This window comes from Chroicocephalus ridibundus, chromosome Z (assembly GCF_963924245.1).
Source record: "Chroicocephalus ridibundus chromosome Z, bChrRid1.1, whole genome shotgun sequence".
In the NCBI taxonomy this organism is placed as follows: Eukaryota; Metazoa; Chordata; class Aves; order Charadriiformes; family Laridae; genus Chroicocephalus; species Chroicocephalus ridibundus.
The window spans coordinates 60,419,619-60,438,446 of record NC_086316.1 but is presented as its reverse complement, the minus strand read 5'-3'; the positions used below and the strand labels follow the sequence as shown (position 1 = coordinate 60,438,446).

Here is an 18,828-nt window from a genome sequence, read left to right as displayed (position 1 = left end):
CAGAGAGTAAGCATGAACATGGTAATTAAGGGTCATCCTCTCACAGGGAACCATCTGCATTGACCATACAGGAAACCAGTGTTCTCTGATAAGACTTTACATGCAAGCTACCGAAGTACAGAGCCCTTTTCAATTTTAAGCTATCTGCAGCCTATTCGCAATCAAATGAAAAATAACAATGAATTGAACATGAAAGGATGGCCTTAAAGGAGTTACTTTCAGCACAGCAAAATTTTCAAATCTAAGGCGAGGCCACAGACGTCTTATAGCTCTAAGGGGAAAAAAAAAAATCCTTGATCTAAAAAAAGCCTCTTGTATAAATCTGGTGGAACCCATGAAAACGATTCCCTTCTTTGAAGATGATTCATTACCGAACTCTTTGAACTGTATGGATGGTCCCTAAGCCACTAAAATGCCAGAGGGCCAAAAAAGATCTGTATGTGCGTCGGCTGTTCTAGTTAATGCGTATCTGCAAACAGACAACAAAGGAACCTTCCGAGTTGATAGGGCAGGAAAGAAACAAACACATGTAAGCCCAAATTCTAAAACTGTTGAGTTTCTCACCACCTGCCAGTTTTGATTCCTGAACTCTCCAAGCATGTGTTGGGACAAAATGGTAGATATTAGGACAAAACCCAGGAACACACGGCAATACAAGACTTTGTTCCACATACATTTGAGAGGGCCCAAACCCCCAAGAGCAGCACACAGATCTAGTTCACTGCAGGATCTTACTGGAGGTCATACAATATCCTCACACTTTCTGGTCAAGTATAAAACTGATCAGTCACACTAGTTTTTATGTTATTGATAATCTGTCAAAGCCCTTTTTCAGGACAAGACCCTCCCATCAAGCTATGAATTTTTTTCCTTTTAAGAGTATAGAGCTTGCACTGGCAAACAGACTGGTTAGTAGTCTTCAATTTGCCTAGACAGATATTAGATTCTTCTCTCTTGCTCTCAAATATCAAATTACATAGATTTAGAAGGAGCCCTCTGTTATTGTGATGGGGTGGGAAATAAAACCACAGGAAAGCACAGACTACTAGGTGACTTTAGGCAGCAAGGGACACATTACTACAAGTTTGTAACACAGAACACCATCTGTGCGTTCCTTGTTGGAGGGAGAATGATGTATGCTTGAATTGTTTTAGAAGCTCATTAGGACTACCACAAATAAACTCCAGAAACAGCATGTTCAAGACAACTGCTACAATCCATGAAATTTCTTAGCACTGAGTTGCAAGCTACGTTTTTGTTGCGTAGCCATAAGATCTGTACAGAAATCACTAGATTCAGACATCACATCTCCTCAAGACTTCCAAGTGTCATTGGCATCCTGTGCCACCAAGACAAATATTTTTCGCCCCAAAACACCTATTGACCCATATGTCCCTTCAGCCTCACTCTCTTTAGTTTCAGTCTCTGTCCTGGCCTCCTCCAGCCCGTAACAGATGCTCCTACCTCAACCACCTCAACTGAGGCTAGATTGATTACTTTCTTTTCACTTGAACAATGATGTCTCACTCTGCTTAGCTGACCTCAGATCTTCACTTCATCCCTCTCTGCTCTAGCCATCCACTGCACCCTCATAGTAATCTAGGTGACTATTTTTATGTCCTCAGAAACCTCCAGAACAAAGACAGACAAAGATTTCCCAGGTTTCCACCCGCGCACTGCGGCTGCTTTCCAGAGCTCCGTATGCATGGGAGCAGCGTCCACCAGCCCATTGCACCACATCTACAGCCCACCCTACCATGTCCACGAGAATGTAAGACATCAAAACCTCTGAGATGTCTTGCTATTCTGGCCTCTCTCACTTTGCAGTCTGAGGCAAAGGGAAGAAGCCTGAAAACATGCCATAGCAAGGTGTTCGACATGGCAGTTACCTCCTCTACCAGCCACAACACTGCCTGGCATACAAACACAGGCCTATCCATTTAACATGTGCGAATTGCTTTGTTCTGAAAGGGAACATAGCACCTTTTCCTGAAAGCTTGTGTTACAAGTAACAAGCAATAAGACAAGAGGAAACGGCCTCAGGCTGCACCGGTGGAGGTTTAGATTGGACATTAGGAAAAATTTCTTCACTTAAATGGTTGCCAAGCATTGGAACAGGCTGCCCAGGGAAGTGGTTGAATCATCCTCCTTGGAGGTATTTAAAAGACATGTAGGTATGGTACTTACGGACATGGTTTAGTGGTGGACTTGGCAGTGCTAGGCTAACTGTTGGATTTGATGATCTTAAAGGTCTTTTCCAACCTAAATACGTCTCTGATTCTATTTCCCAATATAATTAAACAGCTATTTAGGAATCGGCTTGCCTTGTGACAGGAAGAAGTAGTGATTCATTAGGATAGGACTCTGGATGGATTTTAGGTAAGCGGTCTCAGAGCCAAGAGGAAGAGAAACCCACAATAGCCAACAGTCCAGGAGGAAGAGGACTCACATGGGAGAATCTCTTCGGACTCTTTCAAAACAGAGATTTGAACTTGGGTGTTTCAACTCCAGAAAACACCCTAGCTACCATGTTACAACCCACCCTAGGGTCTCTGAGTTTCAAAAGAAATTCGATTCACTTTGGAAATGAACACACACAAAAGTTAAAGCCTCATTTTCACCTTCCTTTTCTAAAAGAGATTTCTTGGGCTTCTGACTAGCACAGTGGCGGGATAAGTTGCATTTCATAAATGGACACAATGATTATTAAGCATAACTGCAGGAGAAGGATGATCATTGGCAACATTCAAGTTTACAGTGCCTTCAGACAGCCTTCCAAATCTGCAACGAGGGAAGAAGAAAGCCTCTTTTGCTGTCCCTGGAGCAAAATGGCTGACCTAAGAGCAAAGGGAAAACGGAGTGCTAACTTCAGAGACCGGGTCCCCAGTTCCACATTTGATTAAGTGGGTTTTTTTATAGCACTAAAACGCACTCTACTGTAAGTATATCACTGTTTTGATTAAAACATGCATAAAAGGAGAAAGGAATCGGACTCCGCCCTTCCAAATATAAACAAATCAATTGTAATTAAATCTAATGGGTTACAGCTCTACATGCAAACTGGCTGTGAGCACAGTTTGTCCTAGCTTATAAATAGCTGTTGAATAGCTTGTTTTCCAATAGAACCATTGCTTCAAATCTCCATTCTGCCCATTTCGGCTCATTGCCTTACCTCGCAGTGGACATTACTGACCCTATTAATGCAGAGTCTTCCAGCTAACTGTTGTTTCTTTGGATTTCTTATTTAAACATAATTTCCTAATATCCGTACACATACACATGCTCACACTTGCCTACATTCTCTGTGGATTTTGTGTGCTGGAGTCCTGGTGGCCCAGATTGTTGTAATTCCTGCTCTATTCTCCCACACTATGAAACCAACTGACAGTGGTCCAGTTTTCTCATCCTCTTAGAAAGAAAGCTGACTCCTCAGATTCAGTATGAATCCAGGGCAGGAGATCAATGAATTGTAAATCTAGATCCAAATTAGTTCTGTATTTTCAAAGTGAGTAACTCACATTATTAAAAGCTTAATAATGAGGCTGATTCTAAAGTAGCACCATTTAGCTGAGGGGCTTCTCAGCATAAATCTAAGCTCTAGCATTTCTATATTCAAGATATGAAACATTTGGTACTGGATGGCCAAATCAGTGGGTAGAGATATACAGAGAAATTTTTTTAACAATTCTCCAGAATAACTGTCTATTCACAGAGTCAGAGGTAATCCAAAGGAACAGAATGTCTCCAATACATTTTGTTCTTTTATAGCTGACAATACAGGTGAGAAAGAAGTTTATAAATAATTGGATGCTGAAGGCCGGGGCAGTGGTTGGCAGAAATGGTTGACCTGCAAAGAGAAAATAAAGCTCATAAGCAAATGGACTAATGATCCTCTCAAGTGCAGAAAGTTACCTGCACTAGACACTACCTCTCACCATGCCATCTTACTCAGAATTAATAATGTATCCCCAGGCAGCACTTCTTCCTCCGCAAAAGGAAAGGTGACTCAAGCTTCACAAGCCAAAAGCACCAGTGTTTTGGGGGAGTCGTGGGAGCTCCTATAGAATGAGCTTGCCTTACTTCATGGCCTGTGACAACTGCCCCAAAGAAGATGTCCCCTGAGAAGGAAGGGGACAGTCAGTTGTTGCTGCCATGCAAGACTGTTGAGTACTGGGCTAGAAATGCATCTACTAAACTGGGCCAGAGGGAGACAGTACTACAGAAGAGATCATCAGGTGGCAGTTGTCACTGTAAGCTAATGCCCTCGACCACAAAATGATGCACTTCAAACACACATGCCGCGTTCCTCAATGCTCCGTACATTTATCTTTACATGGGAAAGGTGACTGTTGATTTTCTGAAGCCATAATCCTGCTACCATGGACTTACATTGAAGTCCAGAAAATACTGGGTTTTGTTACCATGACAACACTCCCCCAAAAGAGTTAAACTCTGCTATGCCATAAAACACTTCACATGCTATTTCCTAGCAACCACACAGGTACGTATAGCCTTCACTGAAGGCAATTTTAGAAAAGTTACGTGTACTTTAAAGATAATTCTACACATTTCACATACACCATGCATCTTCCACTTTGGGCTACACTGAAGAATCCTGTAACTGAGACAGACTTGAATCTTTCAAAAAAATAAAAGGAGTGACAGGAAAAAAGGCAGACAGGAAATACAGGCAGAGAATGATCTCTGTAGAAAGTAAAGTACCCTGAGATCTGGAAGCAGTGCAGGTGGCGCAAAAGGAAAATTTAAACCCAAAGCATGGTTTCTTTTCCATCTCTGGTTTACCTTCACATCACTACTTACACTTTCACCAAATCTTACTCTCCTGGACTTGAATTTTAAAGCAACAACACTTTTGAGGGAGTACACAGATAATCCAAAATAAGAATACAGTAGTCATGCAAATGACCTGTCTGCCTTATCCTATGAAGATTTTAATTAAAAAACCAAACAATCACAACAAACAACCCCCGAACTCTGCTTCTTTTTTGCATATGGGACTGAGGCTTATGAAGGCCCTCAGCTCTGGTTGCATTAATTTGACAACATTACCCATGGGCATACAGCATTTCAGAAATCACTAAGATCTAGAAACAATACTCCTTTTAATTTCTACAGGCTTCAGGCATCATTACACAAAATTCAGAACTACTTCACAGCACACTGCAAAGTTATTGAAAATATGCACTTGCATTACTCCTTACTTCAGGAATGGCTACACTGTTGGATCCAGCCTGGTACAATTACCTGATCTAGGAAGCCATGGATGTAGAAGTGGTACAACCCCCTGTCTGAAATAACAAACCCCTGGAGAAGTTGAAGGACCCCCAGGGTCAGCTGCTTAAGTGCTCATTATGGCAAATAGGCCAAGCTCATCACCTCAATGTGACAGATGTCCAACGCTCGGAGGGGCACTTAAGCCAGCTGAAAGGAAATGTCTACAAGAGATGTTTGGTGGCTTTGCCTCTGTCTTAGACTACCCACAGAGCAGGTGTGGTGTTTAATTTCACAACCAAAGCCTGCTCAATTACTCTGCTGTCTAAGTCGCTACATAAAGTATGATAGATGACAAGATTATTCCTCATCTGAAGGAGAGGAACGGGAAACTGCGTGCCCATTTTCTGTATCACACTCTAGTCATCGTTAAGCATTCTCAACTGCAGGAATTCAAACCTATCTCCTGCATCTCAACAGCATGCACTATTCCCTAGGGTATATGGCACAACTTCTCAGCTTGCATTACATCTTTCATCCATGTGGTCAGTTTTATTTGAAATCTCTCTGCTCTGCATTCATCACGATCATGGAGTATTAGAAATTGTCAAAAGATCCACATCAAGCTCCCCATGGTCTCGTTTTGTGCATAGCAAATGGTATAAAGTAGAAAACAGATGCTACTAATGCTCAGTTTACCTAAAACTATTTGGTACTTTGGGCACTGAACACAAATGTTTCAAAATAACTTTTTACTGGAGAACCTAGAGGGGTGCAGGGGTCCTGAGATGCCTGTTGACTCTCAGTGCCAAAATAGTTGAGGCTCATTGTTCTCTTACAAGCTTCCCACACTTCTCTTTTCCTACACAAACTAAGGGGGTGGCGTGTAGTATGTGGAAGATGCATTTTATATTTAATGACATAAACGTCTATCACCCAGAACAGATTTAGAAGTCCAAAATGTTGTGTGACTCAATACCAAGTAAGTTTAGTCTACCAGGCTGCTCTGTGTCCTTTGCCAAGCGGTTTGTTGTTTTCTGAAGAAATGCTTTTCTCCATTCTGTAACACTTCTCCTGTCTAGCACTGCTTAAGAGCACAACTACAGGGCTTGTTGAAGTTTACCTGCATCATTTGAAGGAGGAATGGAAAGGTCAGATACAGAGCAGCAAATCTTTGCAAAAGTCCTTTTAGTGTATTCATTTGACAAGTCTAGGCTCAGCCCAAGAAAAGAATTTTTCTACTAGCAATATTCTTTATGATTAATCAGGCCAGCACCTCTCAGAGAACAGCTTGCCTAAGTTAAAATGGCTCTGCACTGTAACAGAGTTCAACGCTTTTTGGCCTGCCCAATCTTTTTTCTGTCAGCTTTGCCACCACAGAGTATGCCACCGCAGACTCTGATGTCTTAGGTGTCCTATTGAGTTGTGAAATGGACCTTCATCACACTAAGTCACAGAGTTGGGAGGTTTGTTTTCCAAGTTTACCCTACATCTGGTATGTTCCATGTTCTACAGAACATACTATCAGCCAGTTAAGCAGTAGTACACTCCAAACAAAACAAGAAGTGCAAGAAGTATGGTGACTTTTCTTACACATGATACTGCTTTAAAGAGAAGAACTGAATTTGAAATCAAGGCAATGCTTAAGGTTGCATTTCTCTAGGACCCATGGACCTGATGCAACACTCTCAGTACTTGGATTTCACAATGCTCCCCATAGCACTTTGCATTTGTCTTTGGCAGCATCTTTTTCCCTATTCCCCCAGATTTAACAAGAAAATTGTAAAAGTTAGGTGCTTGACATATTAGGGGACATACTTCTCCTCAATGCTTCCACCTTGGAACTTAACACAGACCAACATTGGTAAGAGATACTGTCCCATTGTATTTCTTCTTATTTCTGAGCTTTGCTTCTAATAATTATTTTGCTACAGAAAAGCCTGGGAACTGTCAAAAACTGTTCCAGTGTGACTGACTTCCAAGAGAGGTTCATAAACAGGTTTTTCTCTTCCATGAAGAACACAGCTTAAGAACCAAACCACTACACCTGCTGCTCTTGTCACTTCAAGAAGAAAAATATAAAGTAATCAATATAAGACTGAAGAGGGTTGGTTGGGGTTTTTTTGGGTTTTGTTTGTTTGGTTGGTTGGTTAGTTGGTTTTGTTTTGTTTTGTTTTCCCCACTATGCTATATGTTAGTAACAAGAGCCTTAAAACTTGTTTATTCTTATAGTCTTTAAGTTTGGCTAATATTTAAGTATCAAGATGTTCAGGAAAAGTACATCTACGCACACACTTTTACTTAGGATTTGTATTTGGCCACAATTAAGAGATGTATTTGTAAACATAGACAAGGTGAACTTTCATTATCTTTTCAAAACCCCGAGGAAGTGTTCAAGAAGCTGTTTACTTCTTGCTAAACATCTGGTACTGTTGCACTTCAGAACTGGCAATATTTGAGCAATGGGTCAAGCAGCCATTATACACTTGGTATCATCTCATGCTCAATGTTGTGCTTCATTATGTAAGCTTAATGTCTTTTATCTTTATATAAAGATGATGTAGGGTTTGAGATATTAATACTGTTTGCTATTCTGGTACTGTTTTGTTTTATTAAGGAGGGAACGTGGGCAAGGAATGTCTGGTTTTTACTTCAGTGTTTCTGTCCAGCTACCTTAGCAACATAGCGTATGGCTGGGCACCAGAAACTGTGGGTCGTATTCCAAATCAGGGTGCAGACACATCTTATAATATTTAACAATACTTTAGATCTTTGTCAGGTGACCTGTAGATATTTGTTACCAAGCTTTTGAGATCCACAAAGAAATGCCCACACGATAGAACTGCTGAATGGTTACTCATAACCAGTGTGAGCAGGATGTGACCAACATATCTGAATGCTCCGAACAATTCAGAACTTTTTATTAAGGAAAGGGAAGAAAAAAAACCCAACCAATTGTCTTTGTAAAACTGACTTCACCCCAATGAATACAGATTAGGTGGACTTAAAAAGGTTTAGGTAAGCTATATATCTTAAGCGACATGGGATTGGTTTTGGTTTTTTATTTGAATTGCATCGGGTTGAAATCATTACAGGTTGATTTTTTTTTTAACACCACTTCAATATTATTGTATGGATGAGTTTTAAAACATTGTATAAAGATAGGTTCAAATGTAAATAATGCAATACTTGACTGTGTAAACAACTAAAGAACAGTTTAGAACAGAAAATGAAAACAAACAAAGCAGCATGGTTTAAGTGGGTTGAACAGTTAAACAACTGGAATTTTATATTGACATATAATAGTGCTAACAGCCATATGACCGTGTATTTTTTTTTGTCCCCTAAGTAGAGTTAGATGAGATTTCAATACAGCTAATATGTGCAACCAAGCCCTACAGCAGTTAAAACCATGTAGTATTCCTAGACACTTTGTTCTGTACAAAAATAAAAAAATATTTTTCTTCATTTTTTATCTTCTATGGAAATAAATATTGTTATCATGTACTATTGGAGAACCGTATTCCCATACTTTTCCATGTCCCATGGCCCAGTAGGTATTACCTGCTGTTTTTCCTTTATGATAGATCTATAGTATTCCAGCCTTGCTTTGGTCAGACAAATACTCAAGTATAATATTAACCTGTAGGAAATCACGCCCGGAGTAGCAGCAAGAATGGAGGCTCTAAGTTTAAAAATGATATAAATATTTTACAGATCTTTGTTCTCTTAAGAATGGAAACACTTCTACTATATCATTGACGCAGTTAAATAAAAAAACCCATCGTTTCCGTTAGGTGCTTGGGACTCTAAAATTGTAAAAAGAACTGAAACTATCCAAAATAATATTACAGTGCCAATTACGAAGTTCAAAAACTTCTGAAATAGATTGACTTCTAATAATCAGAAAGTGGACAAATACATTTGTTTATAAGAGCACATGATGCAATAATAAATAAACAATTCATAAGAACAGAAAAGGGCATTATCACTTAAAAAGACCTTTTTTTCAAATCTCAACTTAAAGAATTGTGCAAGAATTTCTAATCTGTTCTCCTCTACATTAAAAAAAAATTGTCTTTTTTTCTTAAGTATTCCGCTCTGAAACTTAAAAAAAAAAGATCCCCAAACCCAAGAAATACAACAGGTTTTTACTCCAGTCCTGTTCAGACTTTACCCTGTCACTGATTATGCAGGTTCTGCTTCTGAATGAGGAAAACAGTCAATGTAACCACAGACAATTCTGCAAGTTTCTCAGCATTTGAACAAAAAAACTGACTATGGGTTGTGGTGGTGGTTTTTTTTTTCCTTTGTGATCTTTCTCACCTATGTTTTCCTTAGATGACTTCTGGATTTTTTAAATTATAGAAGAACATTACATAATTTTTTAATTTCTTAATTATATTCTAACAAAAACCCATGGAATTTGCGCTAAGATATCCTGCTGTATTAGTACAACAGAAAAGTAACCTAAATTGCAGCTGGGATCACTGTAGAATCATAGAACAATTGGGATTGGAAGGGACCTTAAAGATCATCTAGTTCCAACCCCACTGCCATGGGCAGGGACATCAAAGCGCCACCCAACCTGGCCTTGAACACCTCCAGGGATGGGGCATCCACAACTTCCCTGGGAAACCTGTTCCAGTGTCTCACCACCCTCACAGTAAAGAATTAAACCTATCGTCTTTCAGTTTAAAACTGTTACTCCTCATCCTATCACTACACTAACTGATAAGAGTTCCTTCCCATCTTTCCTGTAGGCCATCTTTAAGTATTGGAAGGCTGCTTACTATAGGGTATCCCTGGAGCCTTCTCTTCTCCAGGCTGAAGAACCCCAACTCTCTTGGCCTGTCACAGAATCATAGAATTGCTGAGGTTGGAAGGGACCTTTAAGATCATCCAGTCCAACCATTAACCTACCCTGACAAAAACCACTTCTAAACCATGTCCCTAAGTACTACATCTACCCTTTTTTTAAACACCTCCAGGGATGGTGAATCCACCACCTCCGTGGGCAGCCTATTCCAATGTTTAATAACCCATTCAGTGAAAAAATGTTTCCTAATATCCAATCTAAACCTCCCCTGACATAACTTGAACCCATTTCCTCTTGTCCTATCACATGTCACCAGGGAGAAGAGGTCAGCCCCTATCTCTCTACAACCTCCTTTCAGGTAGTTGTAGAGGGTGATAAGGTCTCCCCTCAGCCTCATTTTCTCCAGGCTAAACAACCCCAGCTCCCTCAGTCGTTCCTCATAAGGTTTGTCCTCCAGACCCCTCACCAGCTTTGTAGCCCTTCTCTGGACACGCTCCAACACCTCAATGTCCTTCTTGTAGTGAGGGGCCCTGTCCTCATAGGAGAGGTGCTCCAGCCCCGATCATCTTCGTGGCCCTCTGCTCGACCCGTTTCAACAGGTCCATGTCCTTCTTGTGTTGAGGACTCCAGAACTCAATGCAGTACACCAGGTAGGGTTTCACGAGACTGGAGTAGAGGGGCAGAATCACTTCCTTCAACCTGCTGGCCATGCTTCTTTTGAGGCAGCCCAGGATGTGGTTGGATTTCTGGGCCGTGAGTGCACGTTGACAGCTCATGTTGAGCTTCTCATCAACCAACACCCCCAAGTCCTTCTCCTCAGGGCTGCTCTCAATCCATTCTCTGCCCAGCCTGTGTGCCTGGGATTGCCCTGACCCATGTGCAGGACTTTACACTTGGCCTTGGTGAATTTCATGAGGTTTGCACAAGCCCACCTCTCAAGCATGTCCAGGACACGCTGGATGGCATCCCTTCCCTCCAGTGTGTTGACCACATCACACAGAGCTTGGTGTCATCAGCAAACTTGCTGATGGTGCACTCAACATGACACCACTCGTTTTGATAATAAGCTTTGGAACAGAGCGAAAATAGGGCAAAATTATTTTCAGAAAACTTTCAGGGAAATTAATGAAAAATCTACTTTGATATAAATGAAAGAAAGAAATAATCCAGAGCAATCACCTCTTTTAACTGCTAAACTTAAGTGCAGATGTTGACGTGCAGGTTGCAGTAGTGCCTGCCTTAGCCACTGAGAGGGGGACCCAAGCCTTCCAGATTTGGCGCGAGATGATCCTACAGACACACTGCCGGTATCCCCTACCCCTACACCAGTATTTGCCTATGCGTGCAAGTCACAGCAGTTTGGTTCTCAGCTGAACATCCACACCTAGCAGCAACAGTTCGTTTTAATCAGATACAGAGGGAGGAAAAAAGGATGAAGATAAACCTACAGAGGGAAGAAAACAGTATGAAGAAAACCCTACAGCATGGATGAATTTTTTGCTGTTGAGAACCAAGCTGTGAGGGATCTTATTCCATCGTATTAACACCCTTCCCAGACGCCCATTCCCTGCCGCCAGCCACAAAGCTCGAAATAAACCCTTTCCCCCCGCAGCTGCAACTCCAGGAGCGATCGCAGCGCAGGGGCACCCCGGAGCCACACCGGCGCTGCGGCAGCCCGAGGGGCCCGGCGGCCGGCGCTCGCCCCCGGGGCGGGGAGGCGGGGGGGGCTCCGGGCCAGGCGTCCCCCGGCGCGGCCCCCCCGCAGCAGTGCCAGCCCGGCCCGGCCGCCGCAGCTGCGGTGAGTCAGTGGGCACCAGGGCAACCGCTCCTCGCAGCTGCATCCCGGCTGCCGAAGCATCATCTCCCTCCCCGGGGGAGGCGGGGGGACGCTCTGGCTCCGTCCTCCCTCCGCCGCGGCCGGGCGGGGGACCCGCGCCAGCGCCACCGGGGACCTCCTGCGGAGCGGCCGCCGTTTACCTTGACGCTGGCGTTGCTGGTCTGGGTCTCCGCCTCGACGCCGCAGCAGCGGGGGGTCCTGGCCCGGGCGGAGGCGCCGGGCTCCCTGCGCTCCTTGCGGCGGGGGCCGGCGGAGGGCGGCGGGGGCGGCTGTCGGCTCTGGTAGGCGAGGACGGAGGGGATGGAGTCGGCCGCGTCTGTTCTGATGAAGAGGCCGTGCAGGGTGGCGGTGCCCTGCGAGATGGTGGTGGTCTGGTGGGGGGAATTGGACTCGTCCGAGTCCCGGCAGTAAATCACGCCGCTCTGCGAGACGTGGATGCTGGGGGCGCAGCCCATCCCTTCCCTTCCCCACCCCGCCCCGCTGCACCGCCGGCGGGCCGGCCCGCTCCGCTCCCACCTGCCGCCCGCCCGGGCTGCGGGGCCGCCGCCCCTGCGCCGCGCACCCCGCGCCGGCACCGGCACCGGCGCCACCCCCCGCCGGTGGCGCTGCCCCGGCCGCGCCCACCCATGCGGCGCCTCCCCGGCACCCGCGCCCGTCCCCCCGCGCCGCCTCCGGGGACTCCAAACCCGCGAAGCCCCTTCCCCGCCTCGGCAGCGTCTTACGAAGCGCCTGTAGCCAGCGGGTCCTTCAACCGGGGAGGGGGAGGAGGAGGAGGAGGAGAAGCATCCTCGGCGGTGCAGCCCCCTCCCGACCCTGGCAGAGGGTCTGCTTTCAAGCCTTCCGTACATACTACCTGACGCCCCCCCTCCCCCCGAGTTGTTCCAAATACTTTTTTTCCCCCCCTTTTTTTAAAAGTAGTTAAAAATACTGATTTTGACAGTCAAAGTGCGCCTACTTTCTTAGCCACGGGCAAGCAAATCTCAATTGTTTGGGGGGACTGCAGGGAGGTGTTTGGAGCCACAGAACACCCACTGCAATTTCGGATAAAAGGCTAGGATTGTTCCAGATTTTTTAATGCTGTTTTTCAATTAAGCCAATATGGAAAGACAAAAACTACTACTTTAGCCTGTATGTCCGATAGCTGCCAATCCATGTTTCCAGTCCCTGGGGAGGTAATCAAGCAAAATGTTTAATGCTGCAGAGATTTACACACCTTCTTAGCTTTCCACAGTGAACAGTTTCATTGACTGCAGGGAAACTACCTACAAGCTGTAAAGGTAAACGTGGATTTTAAGTCTTTGCAAGATTTTAGTTTAAATCTCTGTTTTCAATGGCACCTTACAAATCCTTCAATAATTGGTAATGTCATACAAGCAGTATGCTGCCTGCCCAATAAAGCATTTATCTGACACCCAGTTACCAACAAACAGTTGTGTATACACCTTTTCTTCAGTGTTACCTGAAGTTTGATCGCTGTTTCTCCACCTAGTTTTTAGCGAGTGATGTAAAAATACCAGAAACCTGAAGCACAATTGGTGCAAGGATTGTGATGCTGAATGACAAAGTGCTCTGAACATGTTATTTTGGCTCTTCATACTCCTGAAGCGCTTTCATGGATTAGAGACCAGTTTATTCAAAAGTGATGGCTTCACAGGTAAAACACTGCAGTCTAGAGAGACTGTTTCAGCCTTTAGCCTCTGTCTCTGCTGATCCAGTCCATGGGTCGCTGTAATTATGGCAAATATGGACATTCACTCATCCATCAAGTACTGGACTGAGATCACCAACCTATTTGACGAACTATGGTTTTCCAGTCACCAGAGAGAGCCTGTGTTGGCCCTAGTAATCAAATTTCTCCAGGTAATTTTTTTCCCCCACTAGTTGCCAATGTTCACAAGCCAAGTGGTGGCTCATATCCTGCATATGCTGCATATTTGCACGCTGCCATGCTGTTCTGCTGATGGCTGTCTTTGAGGACCACCTTGGAGATAGACTCACTGTGAGTGAAATGAAGCAGGCTACGCTTCATCACCCAACGACGGCGCCTTTGTTGCTGCTTAGGCTGCAGTTCTGCTTGAGACCTTCTGGTCTCCCAGAGCATAATGCACTTAGCTGCAGATGAACATGTCCTAAAACTGCATTTAATAACAAAAGAGCAACCAGTTGTATGTATTCCTTGCAATGTTTTCAAGTTCCTTTTCAAGTCTGTTAACAGTTGGGAAACTACGGTTGGGAATTTGAGTTACCTGCCTTAGACCACACTCGAGATTTGCAGCAGAGCCAGAAGCTCAGGAATACCACTCAGAACGCATGCATTGGTGTAAATGCCGTTGCCTCAAAAGACCTCTAAGAGCAGTTGACTGTCTAGTTTGAGACTTTGTTCATAGGAATTTACCCACTCCAGATATCAACAGCATCTAGAATTTTAATAAAGGAAGTGACTGTAAACCTTGGTGAAAATGTCATGTCACACCCTAAGCTGCATTGCCAGCTATTTACAGTCCATTTTTCTGAATCGATATCAGTGATAAGCTATTTCGTCAGTCAGTCAATACCTAGGTCTCCTTAACATCCCAGTACTCAGGTGGGTTTCTGTCTTGTTCCTACAAATTCTGTGACAACTTTGCTATTGATTTCAGACAGCACTGCCCATTCTCACATGGATTTCCCTTGATTAGGTTTAACATTTAACTTGATGTCAGAGAATAAGTACCTAAATACAGTTTTCATATAGCTCTCCCTGTGATGTTGATTTTGGGGTATTGGGGAAGGAGCAACACTGAAGAGGATGAGCCTGCCTGTGCAAAGTGCCAGAATGCTTGACAGAAGGGAAGGCTGCAGGATGGGGAACTGCATGGACTGCTGAAAAGCAACAGAAAAGGGGGAAGAGTAACTTAATGCTTGGTCTGACAGCAGAAGCACAGAATCACAGGATGGTTGAGGTTGGAAAGGTCATCTGGTCCAATCCCCCTGCTCAAGAAGGGACACCTAGAGGGGGCTGCTCAGGATGGACATATCTGGATGTTTTTTTAATATATCCAAGGATAGAGACTTCATCATCCCTCTGGGCAACCTATTCCAGTGCTCAGTCACCCTCACAGTTGCCTCCTGATGTTCAGAGGGAACCTCCCATGTTCCAGTTTGTGCCCATTGCCTCTGGACCTGTCACTGGGCACCGCTGGAAAGAGCCTGGCTCCGTCCTCTTTGCACCCTCCCTTTGGGTACTTATATACATTGATGAGGTCCCACTTGAGCCTTCTCTTCTCCAGGCAACACAGTCCCACCTCTCTCAGCCTCTCCATATGCTTGGTGCTCAGAAGGAACTTGGAGAAACAGACAAGCAAGTGATGATTAGCATGAGCAGAGGCTGGAGTGGGGCAGAGTGAGTGGGTGCAAAGAAGGATGACTATCTGCCGCTGAAATAGGAATTGAAGAGATGGAAAGTTCAAGGTTCCTTTTCCTAACATCAGTACTCTTCCTGCATCTTGCCTGTGAGAAGACAACCATGGATTTACTGGACAGGTGGGGAAGAGGGAATATTTAAAACACATGCATGCACAGTTGCACCATCTCTTATGGCATGCTCAAGCCATGCTCCTGCAGTCATCTTGCTACAGTCTGCGGCAACTGATGCCCACTAAAGCAGAAGGCTTTACTGTGAGCAGCATGCACTAATTCAGCCAGGGACTTACAGGAGGGACTGTTAATCTACTAAAGCAGACTCTACCCTCAGAAATGCAGATTTAATATGGCCCCAGAATTAAGTCAGTGCATCCGACCACTGGAAGACATTCACATGCACCAGTTTTTCCACTACTAAAGAGCCTTCACTGGCTTTGGTTGCAACTGTATAAATCCTAGCAAATTTTATGCTCAGCGGAAACCAATTTCTTACATGACTGATTTCAGCATGATGAATTTAAGCAAATGAGTGATTCTGGAAGCCATCAGTGGAACCCTGAAGCATCTCGTCTTCTTTTTTCCCAGTAGAAGGCAGTGGCTATACATTCTCTGTGGTATTTACACCTTCAAATCCCACCACAATGAGGAAAATATACTCCTCCAAACTTTATATCCCTTCCAAAGCCAGTCATAGGCTTCACTCTGACCTCAATATTAAGACTTTATGCTACGAGTAGGTTGGTAAGTTTATGTTGGCATTATTGGAAGTAACATCTGTAAATCCCAGTTCATTGCAGTAAGAATATACTACTTTAGAGGTCGCATTTTACAGAGACTTAAAAATCTGGTACTTGACAACAAGCTACTGAAGACAGTTACCTCTATTCATGGTTCATTTACTGTAAAACCAGTTTAAGAATGTATAAATAAGCCTGTATGAAAAAAAATTTACTAGGCTCTTAGGAGGCTCAACAGTTTCTCAGTCCTTTCATATTGGTCCAACAGATTTCTAAACTACAGTAAAAACTAACACGCTGCATACCCAGACTACAGCAAAGTAAGTACCTAAAAATTATTCAAATTATCCAGACTACGTGTTGTGTTTTTAACTTAAAATAGATATGAGGAAAATAATAATTATAGCATCTAGAGTAGGACTCTTCTCTATATACCTCAATTTTGTTAAAAAACCCACCACCTCTATAGTAATTTGATAATCTATAATAGATAATCAAATGCTAACCCTATGCTTCTACTCATCAACAATACAAGAAATAACAGCACTTGGAAAACAGGAAGATATTAAATACAAGAGGTGAAGGTTATTTCTTTTGCCTGAGGAATAGCAGAATGTATTTTTCAGTCCACAAATCCAACAACTCCCTCACCAATATAATCAGGAGTAACTTCACTGAAAGCAATGACCTTTCTCCAACTCAAACAAAAAGCAAAATCAAGCCCTACTTTTTATTTTTTTTTCTTCCCTGCTCAAAACTCCTTTCATTTCATAACTTCATAAAAATCGTTCATTGCAGCAAAACTGTTCAAATTTACCACAGGTTTGTCATACTGTGTTTGCATACTAAATTTGTGAGTGCTGTGAATAACAATCTCCCAATAGCAACACCCTACAATAAGATACCCTCAGGTAGGTATTTCTCAGACAGAATGGGTTTGCTGCGATTGCTTACTGGCCACACTGTAAAATCTGACTTTGGCCTTCTTTTACAGTCTGATTTTGACTGGCTTGGACAATGCCAGCTATCCCAGCTTTCCCTAGAAGTTCATAAAATACTTTGCCCTATGGATATTTTGCAAGTGGGGAAACCGAGTCACGGAGATGCCTGTTTCCAAGCTCACTCAAGGGAGCAGAGCTGAAAAGGGAACTCAGTCTGGTTCCCTTTCTGCCAGCAGTCCATGCCACAGTAAACGCCATGAGGCACAAATTGTTCTGAGAGTGCATGGAGGGGCAGGGGCCTTCCTCCACTCTCTGCCTTCTCCACCCCTTTGTGTGTGAGCAAGGAAGAGCTGCGGTTCCTGCCCTCCTCTGCCTGCAGCTGCTTTTCTCTCCCCAGGGGCAGGAGAAGATGCAGTCCTCGGCTTTTGCTCCTCACTGCTGACAGGTTGATGAGCTGCCCCAGGGTTCTCCTGGGGACAGACACCTGCAGTTGTTTACCATAGGATGGGCCAGCTTGGCACTGTCCTTCATATCAGCATATTATTGAGAGACACAGAAACTCTTTTACTACACTGCTTTGAAGAGGCAGAGTAACATATGGAAATACGTAGTAACTACGGGCACCAGACACCAGTAGTAGCATTGTTCCCCATGAGGAGCTCACTTTTTGGCAGGTCGGTGGCCAGATACTCCTAGTTATAAGCAAATTTTCTAGGACAACTGTGATCACATCACATTTAAAAGGCTTAGACTTCTGCTCGCCATCAACCCCTTTGGTTTGCCTTTGAGTGGGACTGAATCGAGTGCTTCACAGCAAATTTAAGAAAAGCCACTGCAGTTCTCCTACCAGCCCCGAAAAGTCGCCCAGCAAGACTTCAGTGGTCATTTCCTCACAAGAAGCTTGTTCTTTGCTCGTCATTACTTTAATAACACAGCTCGTCTCCCTTGATTTATTCTTCTGCGGGAATATTTGAATATTTGCACGGCAAATCCCTCTCGGGCCGTCGCTGCGTTCACGGGAAGGCTGTGGCTCTGCGCACCGGCTGCTGCCGAGCGCGGCTCCCCGCCAGCCCAGCCGTGTCGAGCGGGGTCAGGCAGACACTTCGGCAGCACCAGCGGTCGGACACGTCTCCACCAGCCCCCGGGCTGCCGCCGGAGAGGGGGGATCACCCGGAGAGTGTCACCACCCGAACGCCGCTGTGCCCCAGCTGTGGACCCCCCGGAGCGGGTAGCGGGAGACCCTCGGCATCGCCCCGCTGCCCTCCCCGGCTCCGCCCTCGACCCGCCCGGCCTCCCCTTACCTTCCTCCCCGGCCCGTTCATCCTCCGAGGAGCCGAGGGGAGCGGGACCGGCGCTCCGGCGCGGCTGCCCAGGTGAGCGGGGCGGGACCCGCCGGCGACGGCGCCTCCCCCGGGGCCGGTCCGTCCCCCCGCGGCTCCCCCGCCGCCCCGCTGGGCTGGAAGCGCTTCAGGAAAATAAGTTTCGCCTCCGGGGCTCCACTAGGGAAGGAGGGCGAAGCGGCTGCCCCGAGTTGTCCCGGCCTCTCCTCTCTGTCCCCTGCCTGTGCTCCGTGCAGATGATTTTCTGCCCTGATTGGGAACATTTAGTCATGGGGAAAACCGCTCGGGGGAAGTTAGGTGAACCAAGTGCTCTGAGCCTGGCTTGGTTCGGTGCGCTAATAGTTACACAGTCTTTGGAAAAAGGCAAACCTTTACCCACCCTGGAGAGAGCGATAAATCCACCCATGGAGCAGGCAGCTCGTTGCTCTGCTTTCCAGGACCCTCGTGTAAAATCCAGCCTCACAGCTGGGAAGGCAGCCTGACTCCGTTCTGGAGCAAATCTCAACTGCCAGAGGTGGGA

The 18,828-nt window shown here is 44.9% G+C and overlaps 1 protein-coding gene across 8 annotated transcripts in view; it reads right to left on the bottom strand.

The window, feature by feature from the left end:
* Positions 1-18,509, bottom strand: part of PDE8B (phosphodiesterase 8B) — an 82,925-nt gene extending 64,416 nt beyond the window's left edge. For 3 of the 8 annotated variants that reach the window (XM_063320983.1, XM_063320981.1, XM_063320982.1), the window contains exon 1: positions 18,270-18,509. Coding sequence is in view for 6 of the 8 variants with exons in the window: in XM_063320981.1 (XP_063177051.1) it covers positions 18,270-18,290 (21 nt within the window). In the remaining 2 variants the exon portion in view is untranslated. Of the gene's footprint in view, positions 1-12,028; positions 12,474-18,269 lie in introns of those variants that run through there. The other 5 variants (XM_063320976.1, XM_063320977.1, XM_063320978.1 and 2 more) reach the window with 4 other exon arrangements.
* Between the last annotated feature and the right edge of the window lie 319 nt (positions 18,510-18,828).